At 51.2% G+C, this 13,581-nt stretch overlaps 1 protein-coding gene across 1 annotated transcript in view; it reads left to right on the top strand.

Moving 5' to 3' along the window:
* The first annotated feature begins 4 nt into the window (after positions 1–4).
* Positions 5–13,581, top strand: part of Patz1 (POZ/BTB and AT hook containing zinc finger 1) — an 18,670-nt gene continuing 5,093 nt past the window's right edge. Inside the window, exons 1-4 of the mRNA XM_010603822.3 lie at positions 5–277; positions 429–1,351; positions 2,898–2,961; positions 8,926–9,097. Of these exons, the coding sequence (XP_010602124.1) occupies positions 5–277; positions 429–1,351; positions 2,898–2,961; positions 8,926–9,097 (1,432 nt within the window). The remainder of the gene's footprint in view (positions 278–428; positions 1,352–2,897; positions 2,962–8,925; positions 9,098–13,581) is intronic.

Here is a 13,581-nt window from a genome sequence, read left to right as displayed (position 1 = left end):
GGAGATGCTGCACAATCTGAACCAGCAGCGCAAAAACGGCGGGCGCTTCTGTGACGTGCTCTTGCGGGTGGGCGATGAGAGCTTCCCAGCGCACCGCGCCGTGCTGGCCGCCTGCAGCGAGTACTTTGAGTCTGTGTTCAGCGCCCAGTTGGGCGAGTGTGGAGCTGCCGACGGGGGTCCCTCTGATGTGGGGGGCGCGTCGGCAGCCCCAGGCGGCGGGGCCGGGGGCAGCCGAGAGCTTGAGATGCACACCATCAGCTCCAAGGTGTTTGGAGACATTCTGGACTTCCTATACTTCATTGGGCGACGGTGGAGCTGCCGACGGGGGTCCCTCTGATGTGGGGGGCGCGTCGGCAGCCCCAGGCGGCGGGGCCGGGGGCAGCCGAGAGCTTGAGATGCACACCATCAGCTCCAAGGTGTTTGGAGACATTCTGGACTTCGCCTATACTTCACGCATCGTGGTCCGCCTGGAGAGCTTCCCGGAGCTCATGACGGCCGCCAAGTTCCTTCTAATGAGATCGGTCATCGAGATCTGCCAGGAAGTCATCAAACAGTCTAACGTGCAGATCCTGGTGCCGCCTGCCCGGGCAGACATCATGCTCTTTCGGCCCCCTGGGACTTCTGACTTGGGTTTCCCTTTGGACATGACCAACGGGGCAGCCTTGGCTGCCAACAGCAATGGCATCGCAGGCAGCATGCAGCCTGAAGAGGAAGCTGCCCGAGCGGCTGGCGCAGCCATTTCGAGCCAGGCCTCTTTGCCTGTGTTACCTGGGGTGGACCGTTTGCCCATGGTGGCTGGACCTTTGTCCCCTCAGCTGCTGACTTCCCCATTCCCCAATGTGGCATCCAACACCCCTCCACTAACTGGCAAGCGGGGCCGGGGCCGCCCAAGGAAGGCCAACCTGCTGGACTCAATGTTAGGGTCCCCCGGGGGCCTTAGGGAAGCAGGCATCCTTCCCTGTGGCCTGTGTGGCAAGGTGTTTACTGACGCCAACCGGCTCCGGCAGCATGAGGCCCAGCATGGTGTCACCAGCCTCCAGCTGGGCTACATCGATCTTCCTCCTCCAAGGCTGGGTGAGAATGGGCTACCCATCTCGGAGGACCCTGATGGCCCCCGAAAGAGGAGCCGGACCAGGAAGCAGGTGGCTTGTGAGATCTGCGGCAAGATCTTCCGAGACGTGTACCATCTCAACCGGCACAAGCTGTCCCACTCTGGGGAGAAGCCCTATTCCTGCCCTGTGTGTGGGTTGCGGTTCAAGAGAAAAGACCGAATGTCCTACCATGTGCGGTCCCACGATGGGTCCGTGGGCAAGCCCTACATCTGCCAGAGCTGTGGGAAAGGCTTCTCCAGGTGAGAAGGGCACCCCCCCCAAACCTGTCTTAGCTCTGGCTCATGACACAGCTCCCAGACCTGGGGATATGGGACGTGTTGGGGGATGGGTCACTAGCTCTTAGAAGTCCAGGCTAGGTTTGGAGTATTCCGAGGGCCCTGATTTTGAGGTGGTGTGGCCAAGAGCTGCTTTCTCTTCCTTCAGACAAGTTCTTTGGCACTAGGCATGCCCTGCCCGCTCTCCTCCTTGGGGCCTGTGGGAAGGGACTGGATTTCTCAGGCCAGAGCCACCAGGCCTCGCCATTCTTCTTCCTAGGCTCTCTTTGTGTTTCTGGCACCAGGCGTGGGGCCCCCTTTTGGGGCAGGAGGCTGGGCTCCTCCCTCGACTTTCCTCCTCTCAAATGGCTGTTGAGGGAGGGACTGGAACAAGTGCATCTGGGACCCCTCACACTCTGGAGTCACCGGACCCTCTAGCACAGAGCACTAGGGATCCTGGATCAGTGGGGTCTAGCTTTGCACCTCACACGACCCTGGGATCCAGCGACGCACAGCCAGGCATTGAGCTGCCTGGTAATGCCATAATCTTTGATCTGCTTGACCTGACTGGTCTAGAGCCTGAGAATCCACACATCCTCCATGTGCTCTCTGGACAGAAGGGGAGGAGCACAGGACCTCTTTTTTAGACTTACTTTCTAGTGAGCCTGCTGAGGAACTGAGGACGTGTCTGTACGCCGAGGGCCGTTTTGTCTTTCTCTTAGAGAATAGTCAGAATAGAAGGCTGATTTTAACTTGAATCCTGAAGACCATGTGTGTGAACCTAGGGATGCTGAACTCCCTCTGAGGGGCCCCACAGGAACCAGTCTTACCGGTCAGGCAGCCCCTGCCCACCTGCTCTGGCGGGCATCTGGTTTACCAGCCCAGCTGGGGATTTAGGGCTCCATGGATGGCCTCTGGGGACTGAATTCCATCCGGGTGGCATTCATTGGCTGCTCTGGCGGGAGAGGCTGGGGGAGGGGAGCACTGAGTTTCTAAGGGGCTTTAGTCTGGACAATGAATCACACCACCCCTCCCGGAAAGGCTGCAGCAAAGCAGCCCTGTTTCATTTTAAAGCTGCAGCCTCCAGTCGTAGAAATCATTGAGTTTCTGTTAGGGGGAATTGCTGGGGGTGGGGAGAATGTAGGCGAGATCAGAGACCAATGTTCCCTTCCCCCTCCAGAGAAAACCGGGGTAGAGAAGCCTGGGCCTGTTCTAACCAGAGCAGGATAGTGACTTTGTCTTTTGTCATACTGGTGTGGGGAAGAGGGATCCTCTCCAGCAGTGGAAGTGGGTATGATGGGATTTGGCCAAGTTTGTGTCCCTTCCTGATACCTTGCTTTGGTTTAGGTTTTTTGAGACAGGATCTTGCTACTTAGTTTGGGCTGCCCTTCTGCTCACAATGTAGTCCATGCTCGCCTTAAACTCAGCGATTCTCCTGCCTCAGCCTCCCAAGTGCAGGGATTACAGCCGTGCACCACCATACCTGGCTGATACCTTCTGTTAAAGTCCTTCTTGGCTTTCTCTTTTCCAGGCCTGATCATTTGAATGGACATATCAAGCAGGTGCACACTTCTGAGCGGCCTCACAAATGTCAGGTAGGGGTCGGGCCAGGGCAAAGACGGGCGGAAAATAAATGTTGCTATTCTCACAGCTGTGCCCAGAGCCGGCTGCTGTGTGTGCTGGGGCCGGCTGATTGACCACTGCTTTGCACCCCTCCCTGCTCTGTCCCTCTACCCTCCTTGTCCCCTCCTTTGTTCTCTGTGTCAGTCGTCCTTCCCCCCTCTGGCTGATGTTCCTTCCGTCCTGGTCTTCATTCTGCTGCTTGGCTTTCTTCTCCTGGTGTTTGTTGGCTCCTTGGTTGGTGGGCCACAGTACACAAGTGTTGTCCTGAGGGATCTGGCACCTCGCTGGGCCAGGCTGCTGGTTCCCAGCAGTTTGTAGGGACTGCTGGGATTTTGAAAGGGCTCCTGGTGATCCAGCCAGTAACTCTTCCCTTTATCTGACTGCTGCAGAGCTCTTTCTGGGTCCCCTCAGTCAAGGAAAGGCAGTGGGGAGGCCGGAAGTAGGGAGTGGGTGGTCTTGTCTCCGAGTACTGGCGCCAGTTTAACCTCTCCTGAGCCATGTGTACAGACAGCCAGGGTTTCTGGAGGAGTGGTGATCTAGGGTCTTCCCTTCCCCTGACCTCTTTGTAATAGCAGTGGTAGGGAAGGTTGGGTCAGATTCTCACCCATATCTGCTTGATCAGTACTTAGGAGTACTGCTGGCCCTGAGAAAATTGAGTTTTCTCTCCTGGCCACTGAACATTTCTGTGTGGATGGAAAACACCCTCTTCCCTTGCTTGTCAGTCCTCTGCTGTGCCAAGTTTTGGCCGACTGTTCCTGAGGGCAAGATAATGTTGCAGGGCACACACCACAACCTCTAGCAGGGACAGGCTTGTTCTTCTACCTCATTGGTGGCAGAGGGGAAGGGATCCTGGATTCCTGTAGGGAGGGGCGGATGCACCCTGGTAGGGCGAAGAGCCCAGGGGCCAGGTGTTCACCGACACAGCCAGCCAGCCTTCCCCAAGGAGGAGGACCCAGGGTGGGCCTGCTGGGGTCTGTCTCTGCCTGCTGCCTTCTCTCTCTCTGTCTCTTGATTTTCTCATCACAGCACATTCTGACTCTCCCAGGTAGTGTGCTGAGTAGCCCAGGCAAGATAGGAGGAGCCCAGAGGGCAGTGGGGGCATGCCCGATGGCCTGGGTGGGTAACCTGCACTCTCTGCCCTTTTTCCAGGTGTGGGTTGGGAGCAGCAGCGGCCTGCCGCCCCTGGAACCTCTTCCTAGCGACCTGCCATCATGGGACTTTGCCCAGCCTGCTTTGTGGAGGTCGTCCCATTCGGTTCCTGACACCGCCTTTTCCCTTTCTCTAAAAAAGTCCTTCCCAGCCCTTGAAAACCTGGGCCCAGCACACTCCAGCAACACTCTCTTCTGCCCAGCCCCGGCGGGATATCTAAGGCAGGGCTGGACGGCCCCAGAGGGCAGCCGGGCCTTCACCCAGTGGCCTGTAGGCTAGCATTAGCCTCCCTAGAAAGGGTTTATGGTAGAAGAAATGGGTGATGGCTAGCCTGAGACCCCTGCTTTTGGGAGAGGCCAGCAAGGTGGTTCCTGCCCACTGCCCATCTCAGCTCTTCTGGGGATGACTTGGAGCTTTTTCTGCTCAGGGCTCCCGGATGGTAGTAGCAAGGAGAACCTTTCTGGATTCCCCTTATAGCCTGCAAGTCTCTTTCTGGGCTCTCTACCCCACCCCTCCTAAGAGGTGGCACCCTGGGGCCTCTGTCCTTGCCTGGGTGGTTTTGGAGGTCGGTGCTTTCCCAGGAACTAAGCCACCAGCTTCTGTTTCCCCTCCCCTGGCATCATTTCCCATAAGGCCTGTGATCTCTAGAATAGGGTCTGGCTACCCCTCCTCCCATTCTGGGATCGAATCTGCCTCCAGAAAAGCCTCTGGCACAGCTCCAACTAGGGTCACCTGTGCTGCCCTCTTCCCTTCCTGCTCAGACAGGTCCTGCTTTTGTTTCTGGCAGTGAATTAAGACTTTCGTGTTTTTGAGGTTTTTTTAGCTGGTCTGCTCAGGAACTAACATGTGGCTTTGTATTGGGCCACTCCAGTATATGGCTTTAGGAGCTGATACAACAGATGTAGAACTTCCGGATCCCGTTGGTGTGTCCCTTAGCCCCCCCACCTCCAGCTCTGCGGGGGAGAACAGGAGTGATGATAAAGTTTTCATTCTAACTTTTGAGGCTTTGTGTGTTTTGTCCTTGGTCTGTGTCATAACACTGGCATTATTGTCCCTTGGTGTACCAGTCCACTCCTGCCCTGCCCCCTCAGCACACACTCTCCCAGATCTGCTGGTCCATGTTTAGCCTGGTAGCCAAGTATCGCTTAATAAGGACCGGACCCAGCAGGTAAAGACGTCTGGCTCTTGCTCTGGGCTGGCCAGCCAGGTGCGTCTGAGCTTGGTTAGACAGCAGGGGCACCTGTTTGGCATGGTGTGGTGCGCTGAGAGCGTCAGGGGTGAAGAGACCGCTTTCTGGGAGTTGGTTCCTTTCGCCCCCACAGCCTGAGCTACTCCTGATGCTTCAGAGGATGAAAGGAGCCAGTTACAGAGACTGGTGCCACAGCTGAGGGGAAAAGGCCACCTGAAGGTAGAGGCATGAAATGTGAGGCTTGGTCAGTTCCTTAACTACCCGTACGTATGTCCCAGGCACTGCTGGATTTATGTGGGGAAGGACATTTCTCCAGGTGGAGTTCAGCCTGCAGCTGAGAGGCTAGAGTAGCTCAGATCTTTTACTGCTTCCAACAGCCCCATTTTTCAGGCCAGTTATGAAAGAAATGAATTTGGGGTACACTCAAAAGGGGGGCTAACAAGGGCCATGGAGCTGGATCTCCATGCATTGCCCTTAGATTTTCCTGGGCTGCTCAAAATGCCTCCCGAGGCTACTAGACTTTGAAGATTCCCAGGTTTAGGGGCATGCACTGGTGTCCTTGGTACCATTTGCGCCCCTGTTCCCAAGCTACCTGATGTCAGGAAGGAAAGCTTTAGAAAATGTGGGAGGCAAGCAGGACTCTGCTGAGTGATGATGACCCAAACTCAGGAAGGCAGGACCTGGCAGGTGTGCCTCCTCACCATGGCAGGCTGCTCAAGCATGATAGGCGATCAGCATTCTGCAGCTGGCTGGCTGTTTTCTCATTGAGACTCCTGTTTTCTCCCCGTCTCCAGGACGGGGTGCTTTTCTCCTGAGTGGACTCAGCGTGGAGGTTCTGGATGTCCCCATGGAGATCTGTGTCTCCCTCAGCCCCTTGTCTCCTGGGTCGGACAGCCTGGCTTTTCACATTCTGTGTTCTCTGAGCTTCTCGCAGGCCTAGACTTGGACTCATACTTCCACAGTTTCCCCCGGAAAATCCTGGGGACTCCAGCCACAGAGTGTCCTTCCTGGCACAGAGAAACCAATGATTACTTTGACTTTAGTTGTGTAACACAGTGAAAGTTTTTGTTGTGTATGTGTGGGGTTTTCCCCCCAGCAGTAGATTTACATTACTGATTAAGTTTGCTCAAGTTAGCTTTCATTCCTTGAGAAATAATCAGTGGAGGATGGGGTGGGGGAAGCCAGATAGATCAGTCTGGGATTTTAATTTTGCTCCGTTAATCCTCACACAGATAATCCACTTGTGGGTAATTGAGTGTTGGCTGCCTGTGATCTTTAGGAAGCAAAGCATGACAGGCAAAGCCTTTAGAGGAGAAATCCCAAAAGAAGGCTGGCAAGAGAAACAAGGCATCTCTTTCATAGCCCTCTAGTGGCTCCCTCTCCCTGGGATGATGGAAGACAGAATTCTCTGTGCATGTTTTCAGCTCTGTTTTCTTATACTTGGCGCACACTGGTTCTTCCCACTTGTAAGGCTCAGAACACATTCCCTCTCACCATTGGAAGTGTGGTCCTTGGGTCACTGCCTGGCAAAGGCAGCTCCTATTCCTGAATAAATGGGCTGTTTCATCTCACACGTGTCACCCATCATCAGGTCCCCAGATCTCTGTGACCATTAAGGTGGGGACCCCTGTGACCATGAGGCCAAGTATCCACAATGCTTTCTGAGTCACCTCAGTGCTAGGAAACCATGCACGAATGCATCTCCACCAGGGGAATCCTGGTGCCAAGTTTACTGTATTAATAAGTGTCAATACCTTTCATTCTCAAGATCCTGTGTCTCCTGAATGTGGAGATGGTAAGAGCACAGGCTTTGGGCTGGTTCACATCACAGCTCTGTTGTATCCTCTTAGAGCTTCCATTTGCCCAGCATTAAGTTGGGTGAGATAAGATGTCAGAGTCGCTGAGAAGATTGGCGGAGTACTGGCCTGTCTATGGGGAGGGTATTTAGACTGCTACTTTCTGTAGTAGCTGCGTGTTGTCCTTTAAGCAAGTTCAGTTTTTGAAGTTAGCTTCCTTGTTAATCAAAAGAGCGCACACAAAAAACGAATGCACTGTTTCACTAGTATAAATTGTTCCAAATCTGTAGCATTCACTTAAAAATGACAGTGACTAGAAACAGCAAGGCTTTCAGTGCAGGTATCTGGAACGGGTAGTAAGTGGTGGCCTCTTCTATCTCCACATCACTGCATGTGTTTGCTTCTTACTTTGTACAGTAAGGAGATGGATAAATGTCTATGTGGTCACGGTGTCCAGACACTTACCTCAAGATCTCAGGTTTTCAGAAGCCACTTCTAAACAGAATAGACGCAGCTCAATTCTATCAAGTTAATGGGGTGGAGTTTTTAGTGGGTTAACAGACCCTTAAAGGTGAATGTTGCTTTCTCACACAGTTCTGACAACACCCTCCAGTGGGTTTTTTTTCTGGGGGGGTATCAGGGATGGAACTCAGGACCTTGTGCTTGCCAGGCAATCATGGCAGCACTGAGCTAAATCCCTGGCTCTCTTACAGTTCTAAAACCATAAACACACACACGTGCACACACACACACACAGAAAAGAAATGAGTCAAACCTGACCAGGATCCCTGAGGTATCTGCATGGAGCCAAATTACCTTGAAAGTTGCTTGGATTCACCTCGCTCGGGCCTTCTGTTACCCTTTGCACACCCAGCAGAGGAAAGGATGTTGTGGGGAGAGAAAGCCTGGTATGAAGTTAGGTCCTCAAACCTGGGGAGTTGCCTGGTGACCTGGGTCCTTGTTTGCAGAGCACAAGTGCTAACAACCTTCAGTTCCTCAGTCACTTGACCCTACACTGTGAATTGGTTTTCCATGGCCACGTGCTTCTGCAGGTGGTCGTAGTGGGGGGGATCGCTAATAAGGTAGACGATGTGAAACAAATCCTTCAAACAATTTGAGGGCGGGGCTTGCTCAGTTGGTGGCTGGTTATCTTCATCCTTGTTACCGCTGGCATTTCCCAACCTCAGCATTTCACAAATACTCTTGAAGCCCCAGCTCCTCCCCTGTCTCATATTCGCAGAATGGGCACTATCATTTTATAGGCTGCTTTTTCAATTTAAATTAAAAATATTACAAGGAGTTATCTCTGGGCTTTGTCCTGCCTTTCCATTTCCCTGAGACCAAGACTAATGTTCCTTTTGACTAAACGAATGAATTGAATTCTTTGTGTAAAGCAATGAAGGAAAACTCCAGTGTGGAGAACAGGAAGACTGGTTTATATGCCAGTAACTCACCTGTAATTCATTTACAGCCTGTGTACCTAAAGTCAATGCTTAATGGTTAAGGAAGAATAAACATTTAGTTCCTTGCTTTGTAGGACAGCATAGAATTTAGCTGGCCATGTCCTAGGCATGTCTAGGTAAAGAACTAGTAATTCCAACTCAGGTGTCCTGTGAGGAGGCAACACAGGAAATAAGAGCAGCCACTTGGCATTCTGGGTAAGGCGCCTGAGCCAAACTTCATAGTTTTTTTAATTCTAAGGGAGTCATACAATGGGCAGGAGCTATTTTGGCTTCACAGTGTATGTGGTCAAGCGCTGAATACTAGGTTTCACCTCATCTTGTTTTTCCTTCTGCCCTCAGACCTGCAATGCTTCTTTCGCCACACGAGACCGTCTGCGATCCCATCTAGCCTGTCATGAAGACAAGGTCCCCTGCCAGGTGTGTGGGAAGTATTTGCGAGCAGCATACATGGCAGACCACCTGAAGAAGCACAGTGAGGGGCCCAGCAACTTCTGCAGTATTTGTAATCGAGGTAATCTCCCCACTATTTCCTCATTTCTGGAGGAGGAGCCGGAGCTCGAGTCGGAAGCCCAGGGGTGACTTGACCGCCCGGCCTCCAGCTACACTCTGCACGGCCTTCTTCCTCACTGAATGGCAAATGTTTTCATCAACTCAGCTAGCTGTTTGCAACCCCTTCCTTCCCCAAGAAGCTTGGAGTGCTTGGGATGGGAGGTCCCAGGAGACCAGCAGAGGTGATTCCCAGGCTTGGGCCCCAACATACCTGCTGCTACTTCAACGGCAGGATGGATGCATTTTGCAAACTGAACTCTTGTGGTTGTTAGGGGAGTCATTAGATGCCAAAGGAAGATAAAAGGGGGTCCCACTTCAAAGCTTGCTGGCTGGTTCACTGGCATATGCGGTTCAGCTGCCAGGGAAGGAGGTCGAGTCTGGAGAGGCAGAAACGTCCTAGCACAAATGGTCAGAAGAGAGCCCACATTCAGTTAGATGGTGACCGTGACAAGAGAGGAGGTGGAAGGTGCTCTGAGCAGGACGGTGTGCTTGATGAAGAGGTCGGCCTAGGTGGCCGCCAGTGGTGGCGGCAGTGTTGTGATAGATGAAATCAGCCTTATCCCTGAGGATCTGCTGGGTCTCGTTGGTTGTCGGAATTGGTCAAAGTTTGTGTTTTGCAAACAGTGTCGGTGGGGGAGGACTGCTCCACGTCTGTGCTGAAGGAAGTTGGGGTAGGTGTCGATGTGAAAGTGACAGTGCTTCTGCATGGTGCTCTTGCTTTGGCCGGGCGGGGGTGTTGCTGGGATGTCCTTAGTTCCTGGGGCGCTCTGGTCCCAGCAGCGCTGAGAGTTTGAGATGTGGTTCAGTGGGCTGAACACTGAACTGGGAGTCAAAGGACCCAGGTTTTAGTCTTAGCCCTTCACTGTGTGGCCTTGAGCTCTCCCTTCCCCTTTCTAAGCCTCAGTTTTTTCTCTCAAATGGGGTTAAGAACACCCTCTTTTCTCATGTCACAGGGTTGTTGTGAGGATCCCAGGCGACAAGATAGCTGGGAGTTCTCTGAGCTCACAAAGCCCACAACCTTGTGCTTTGTACCAATGGTAGAAAAGATGCTCTTTGCTGAGACTCTGTTTTCGACAAGTCACAGTCTCCCTACAGGCCTTAGCTGGACTCACTGAGTGCCTGTGCTGTTTCCATGTGGAGGGAAGATCACCAAGTACCTGGCTGTTCCTGGTGTCCTAGAATTGAGCGCCTCCTTGGGCTTGCACACCTGGGGGATTTTCATGAAGGCCACTGAACGTTGATGCTTGTCCCACCAGGAAACCTGCTGTGAATCTGGAGCAGTGGCAATTAAAGCTGCTTAAGCTGTCTGTTCTGTTTCCTGACATGGCACCTCCCATTTCTGGTGGGAACTTCCTCCAGAGAACAAGCAGTGGGGCTGTACATGCATAAAGACTTATCAGGATGGCCTGTACTGGGGCTGCCCCAGCCCTAGAAAAGCTGGGGTTTTTATTCCTTCATCCTGACCTGGCTTCCTGACAAATAATTCTAAACCCTGTGTAATGTGTCAATAGTGTCTTTTGTGAAAATTTTAAGGTTCAAATTCCAGGTCCCAGAACTGGAGTCAGAGACCAGAGGCTGAGAACCAGTAAGAATAGAGAAAGATACTAATGAAAGCCTAGTCCAGATGGCAGAATAGGGCAAGAACTGAGCAAGGGACCTAGGGCTCTGGGAACCCAGCTCAGGAAAAAAGAAGAGCTGATAGCAGCAGAGAACAACTGGGAAAGTTGACCCATTTAGGAGAGAGCTGATGTGGCCAAGTCAGTAACTGTTGTATGTCAGGATTTTTTTTTCCCTGAGAGCTGATTAAGAGGACTTGGGCCACAGTCATAAACAGGGATTGGGGTGGAGAATCCAGAAGAGTAAAACCAAAGCCTACCTTTACTCAGAGAAGCCAACATCAGATCTGGATCACAGGCTAAACATCTTTGGGTTCCACAATCAAAGCAGGAAGTCATTCCTCCAAGACAAAACTATGGTCCAAACTATACTGGATACTTGGAAGTTGTGATTTATCAGAAGAGGAGGAGTTGCTACCCCTGATCTCATTTCTTGGGCCAGAAATGTAAGAGACTAGCTGGGCATGGTGGTGCATACCTGTAATCCCAGCACTTGGGAGGCTGAGGCAGTAGGATTGCTGTGAGTTCAAGGCCAGCCTGGGCTACAAAGCAAGACCCTGTACTGGGACATTGGAATCAGACTGCAGAGAGCTCTGTGTCATCGTTTGTCCTAAAACTACCAAGGCTTTGCTCAAATAACTAATTTTTTAAAAATGCAGTACCAGAGACTGAAACCCAGGGAGTACTGAGCTTTAATCCCCAGAAGACTCCTCCCATTCCTTTTTGAGATCGGGTCTTGCTAATTGCTCAGGCTGGCTTTGAACCCGTGATCTTCCTCCCATGTAGCCAGGATTACAGGTATTCACCATCGCACCTTACCAAACTGAACCTTATTATGGCTGGGTGTGTGACTCAGCGGTAGAATGCTTTCCTAGCATGTGTGAGGCCCTGGATTTGATCCCAGCACTGGAAAATAAACAAAGACATAAATATGAATTCTCTTAGCTCTTCAAGGGTTCAAGCAAAAGGCTAAAGTTAAACTGCTGGTCAAACCAGTTAAGATTAAATCAGGTGAACTTTCAGGTGCTTTCTGGGATCCTTCAATGCAGTGATTGTTCATCAGTCAGTTTAACTAAAGACCCACCTTACATAGTCTTTGCCAGGAAAATGATTTCACTGTGAAGAACAGGCAAGAGGAAAGCAGCTACCAGCCCCTAGCTCCACAAGTGGGTCACATGCAAGTTTAAAAGACAGATGACCTTTGTCCTCCAGACATATCAGGACATATATACCATTTGTAGAGGAAGATCATTTCCTATAGAGCGACTGTGATGGCTAGAAAAACTTGTTCCCACATTCTGAGGTTGAGGAAATCAGTTGAGTTGAACAGTAGAAAGAAGAGAAGAACCTGGACTGGTGATTTTCTTCTCTTTAAAACTTTTCTGTAGTAGAGTTATCTGTACATATGTATATGTACCGGGAAGAGAGATCGTTTGTCAGGAATCTGCCTTTGACAGAGACATTTGTACATTTGTATGTCTGGCTTTAAAGATGTGTTCTGTTCAGAAACTCAGCTTCTGTTTCGTCCCAACATTTGGCTGCTGAGTTGCTCTGTTTAAATTCTAGGCTTCAAGTGGCAGCTGTGGATCCATTCTTGCCACCCTGCCAAGTGGTTTTGCTATAGATAGTATAATCTACAGCTGGGGTAAAGTCAAGAGGACCCAGCCACGGGTTTCTCAAGACTGTTTTCCAGGAAAACACAGGAAGTTTTTATTGCGCATCTGCTCCACTGTATTCCTCGGGTACAGCTCTCCCTGCAAGGAGTAATATAATAATTCTTGGGTGCTCTGCCCCGCTTCCCCATCCACTTCGACTGCAGTGGACCTGCCGTAGCATGCTATGGGGAGGGCTTCATGATACTTCAGAAGCCCGGAAAGGACTTTAAAAAGCCAAAGAAAACAATTCCTTTCTAAAGTGGCATCATCACATTGAGAAAGCTTTGCTATCTTGTGCTGGTTGCTAGGGACCAATGTCTCCTAGTTCCTTTTGGTTCTGGAGGTCCCCACAGGGCCAACCTAAGAGGCAGGACTGAGACCCTCTTTCCCGTCAGGCCTGTCCACTCATCCCTGACTACAGCCTCCCTCTTAGGAACGTTTACGTGAGTCCCGTCATCCTGTCCTGCAGTAACTAGCCCCAGGCCAACCACTGCAGTTGTGGTGCCAGACACCTGGCTCTACCAGACAGGGCAGGACATCAGCACCTTGTCCAGGCAGCTCATCAAAGTAGCTGTGTTGGAAAAGGAAGAATTCTTCTTTCGCCACATTTCCACCTGGAGCCAGGCCTCAGGCCAGCCCGCTTATCTGCGAGCGGGTGACATGGCAAAGCATGACAATGGAGTTTACTGCAAAAGCCCAAGAGAAGTTTCTAGGCCTCATGGCCAACACATAGGGCCATGTAAGGGTCTTGCCACTGGTTAAAGGCCAAGTTCCAGGGGGTGTATAGTCCTGGGGTTGCAGTAAGTCCAGGCTCTGCCACTTCGTCTACTAAGTAGTGACTGAAAGTTACTTCACTTCAAGCTGTCGCGTCTTTCTCTTTAAAATTGATATATAATAATTCCCAAAACAAAAGGTGTTGGGGGAGTTCTTCACAATAATGCACGTCATGTTCTGGGCCCTGGTACACTGCTGGCATTTGCTAAAGACAAAACTTTATTACAGTTCCAGAAGCATTCAAAATGCTGTGCCAGTTCATTCTTAAAAATAAGTTTTGTGCATATATTACATAGTACACCCTAGCCTCTGACCTTCAGCAGAGGATCTCACTGTAATCCTGTGAGTGTATAATTTTTTTAATTTTTTTTTTTGGTGTTTTTTTTTTTTTTTTTTTTTTT

Source organism: Fukomys damarensis, unplaced genomic scaffold (genome assembly GCF_012274545.1).
Source record: "Fukomys damarensis isolate Sample0158 unplaced genomic scaffold, DMR_v1.0_HiC HiC_scaffold_12, whole genome shotgun sequence".
NCBI lineage: Eukaryota > Metazoa > Chordata > Mammalia > Rodentia > Bathyergidae > Fukomys > Fukomys damarensis.
The sequence above is the reverse complement of the archived record's forward strand: the minus strand, read 5'-3'. Positions and strand labels throughout refer to the sequence as shown.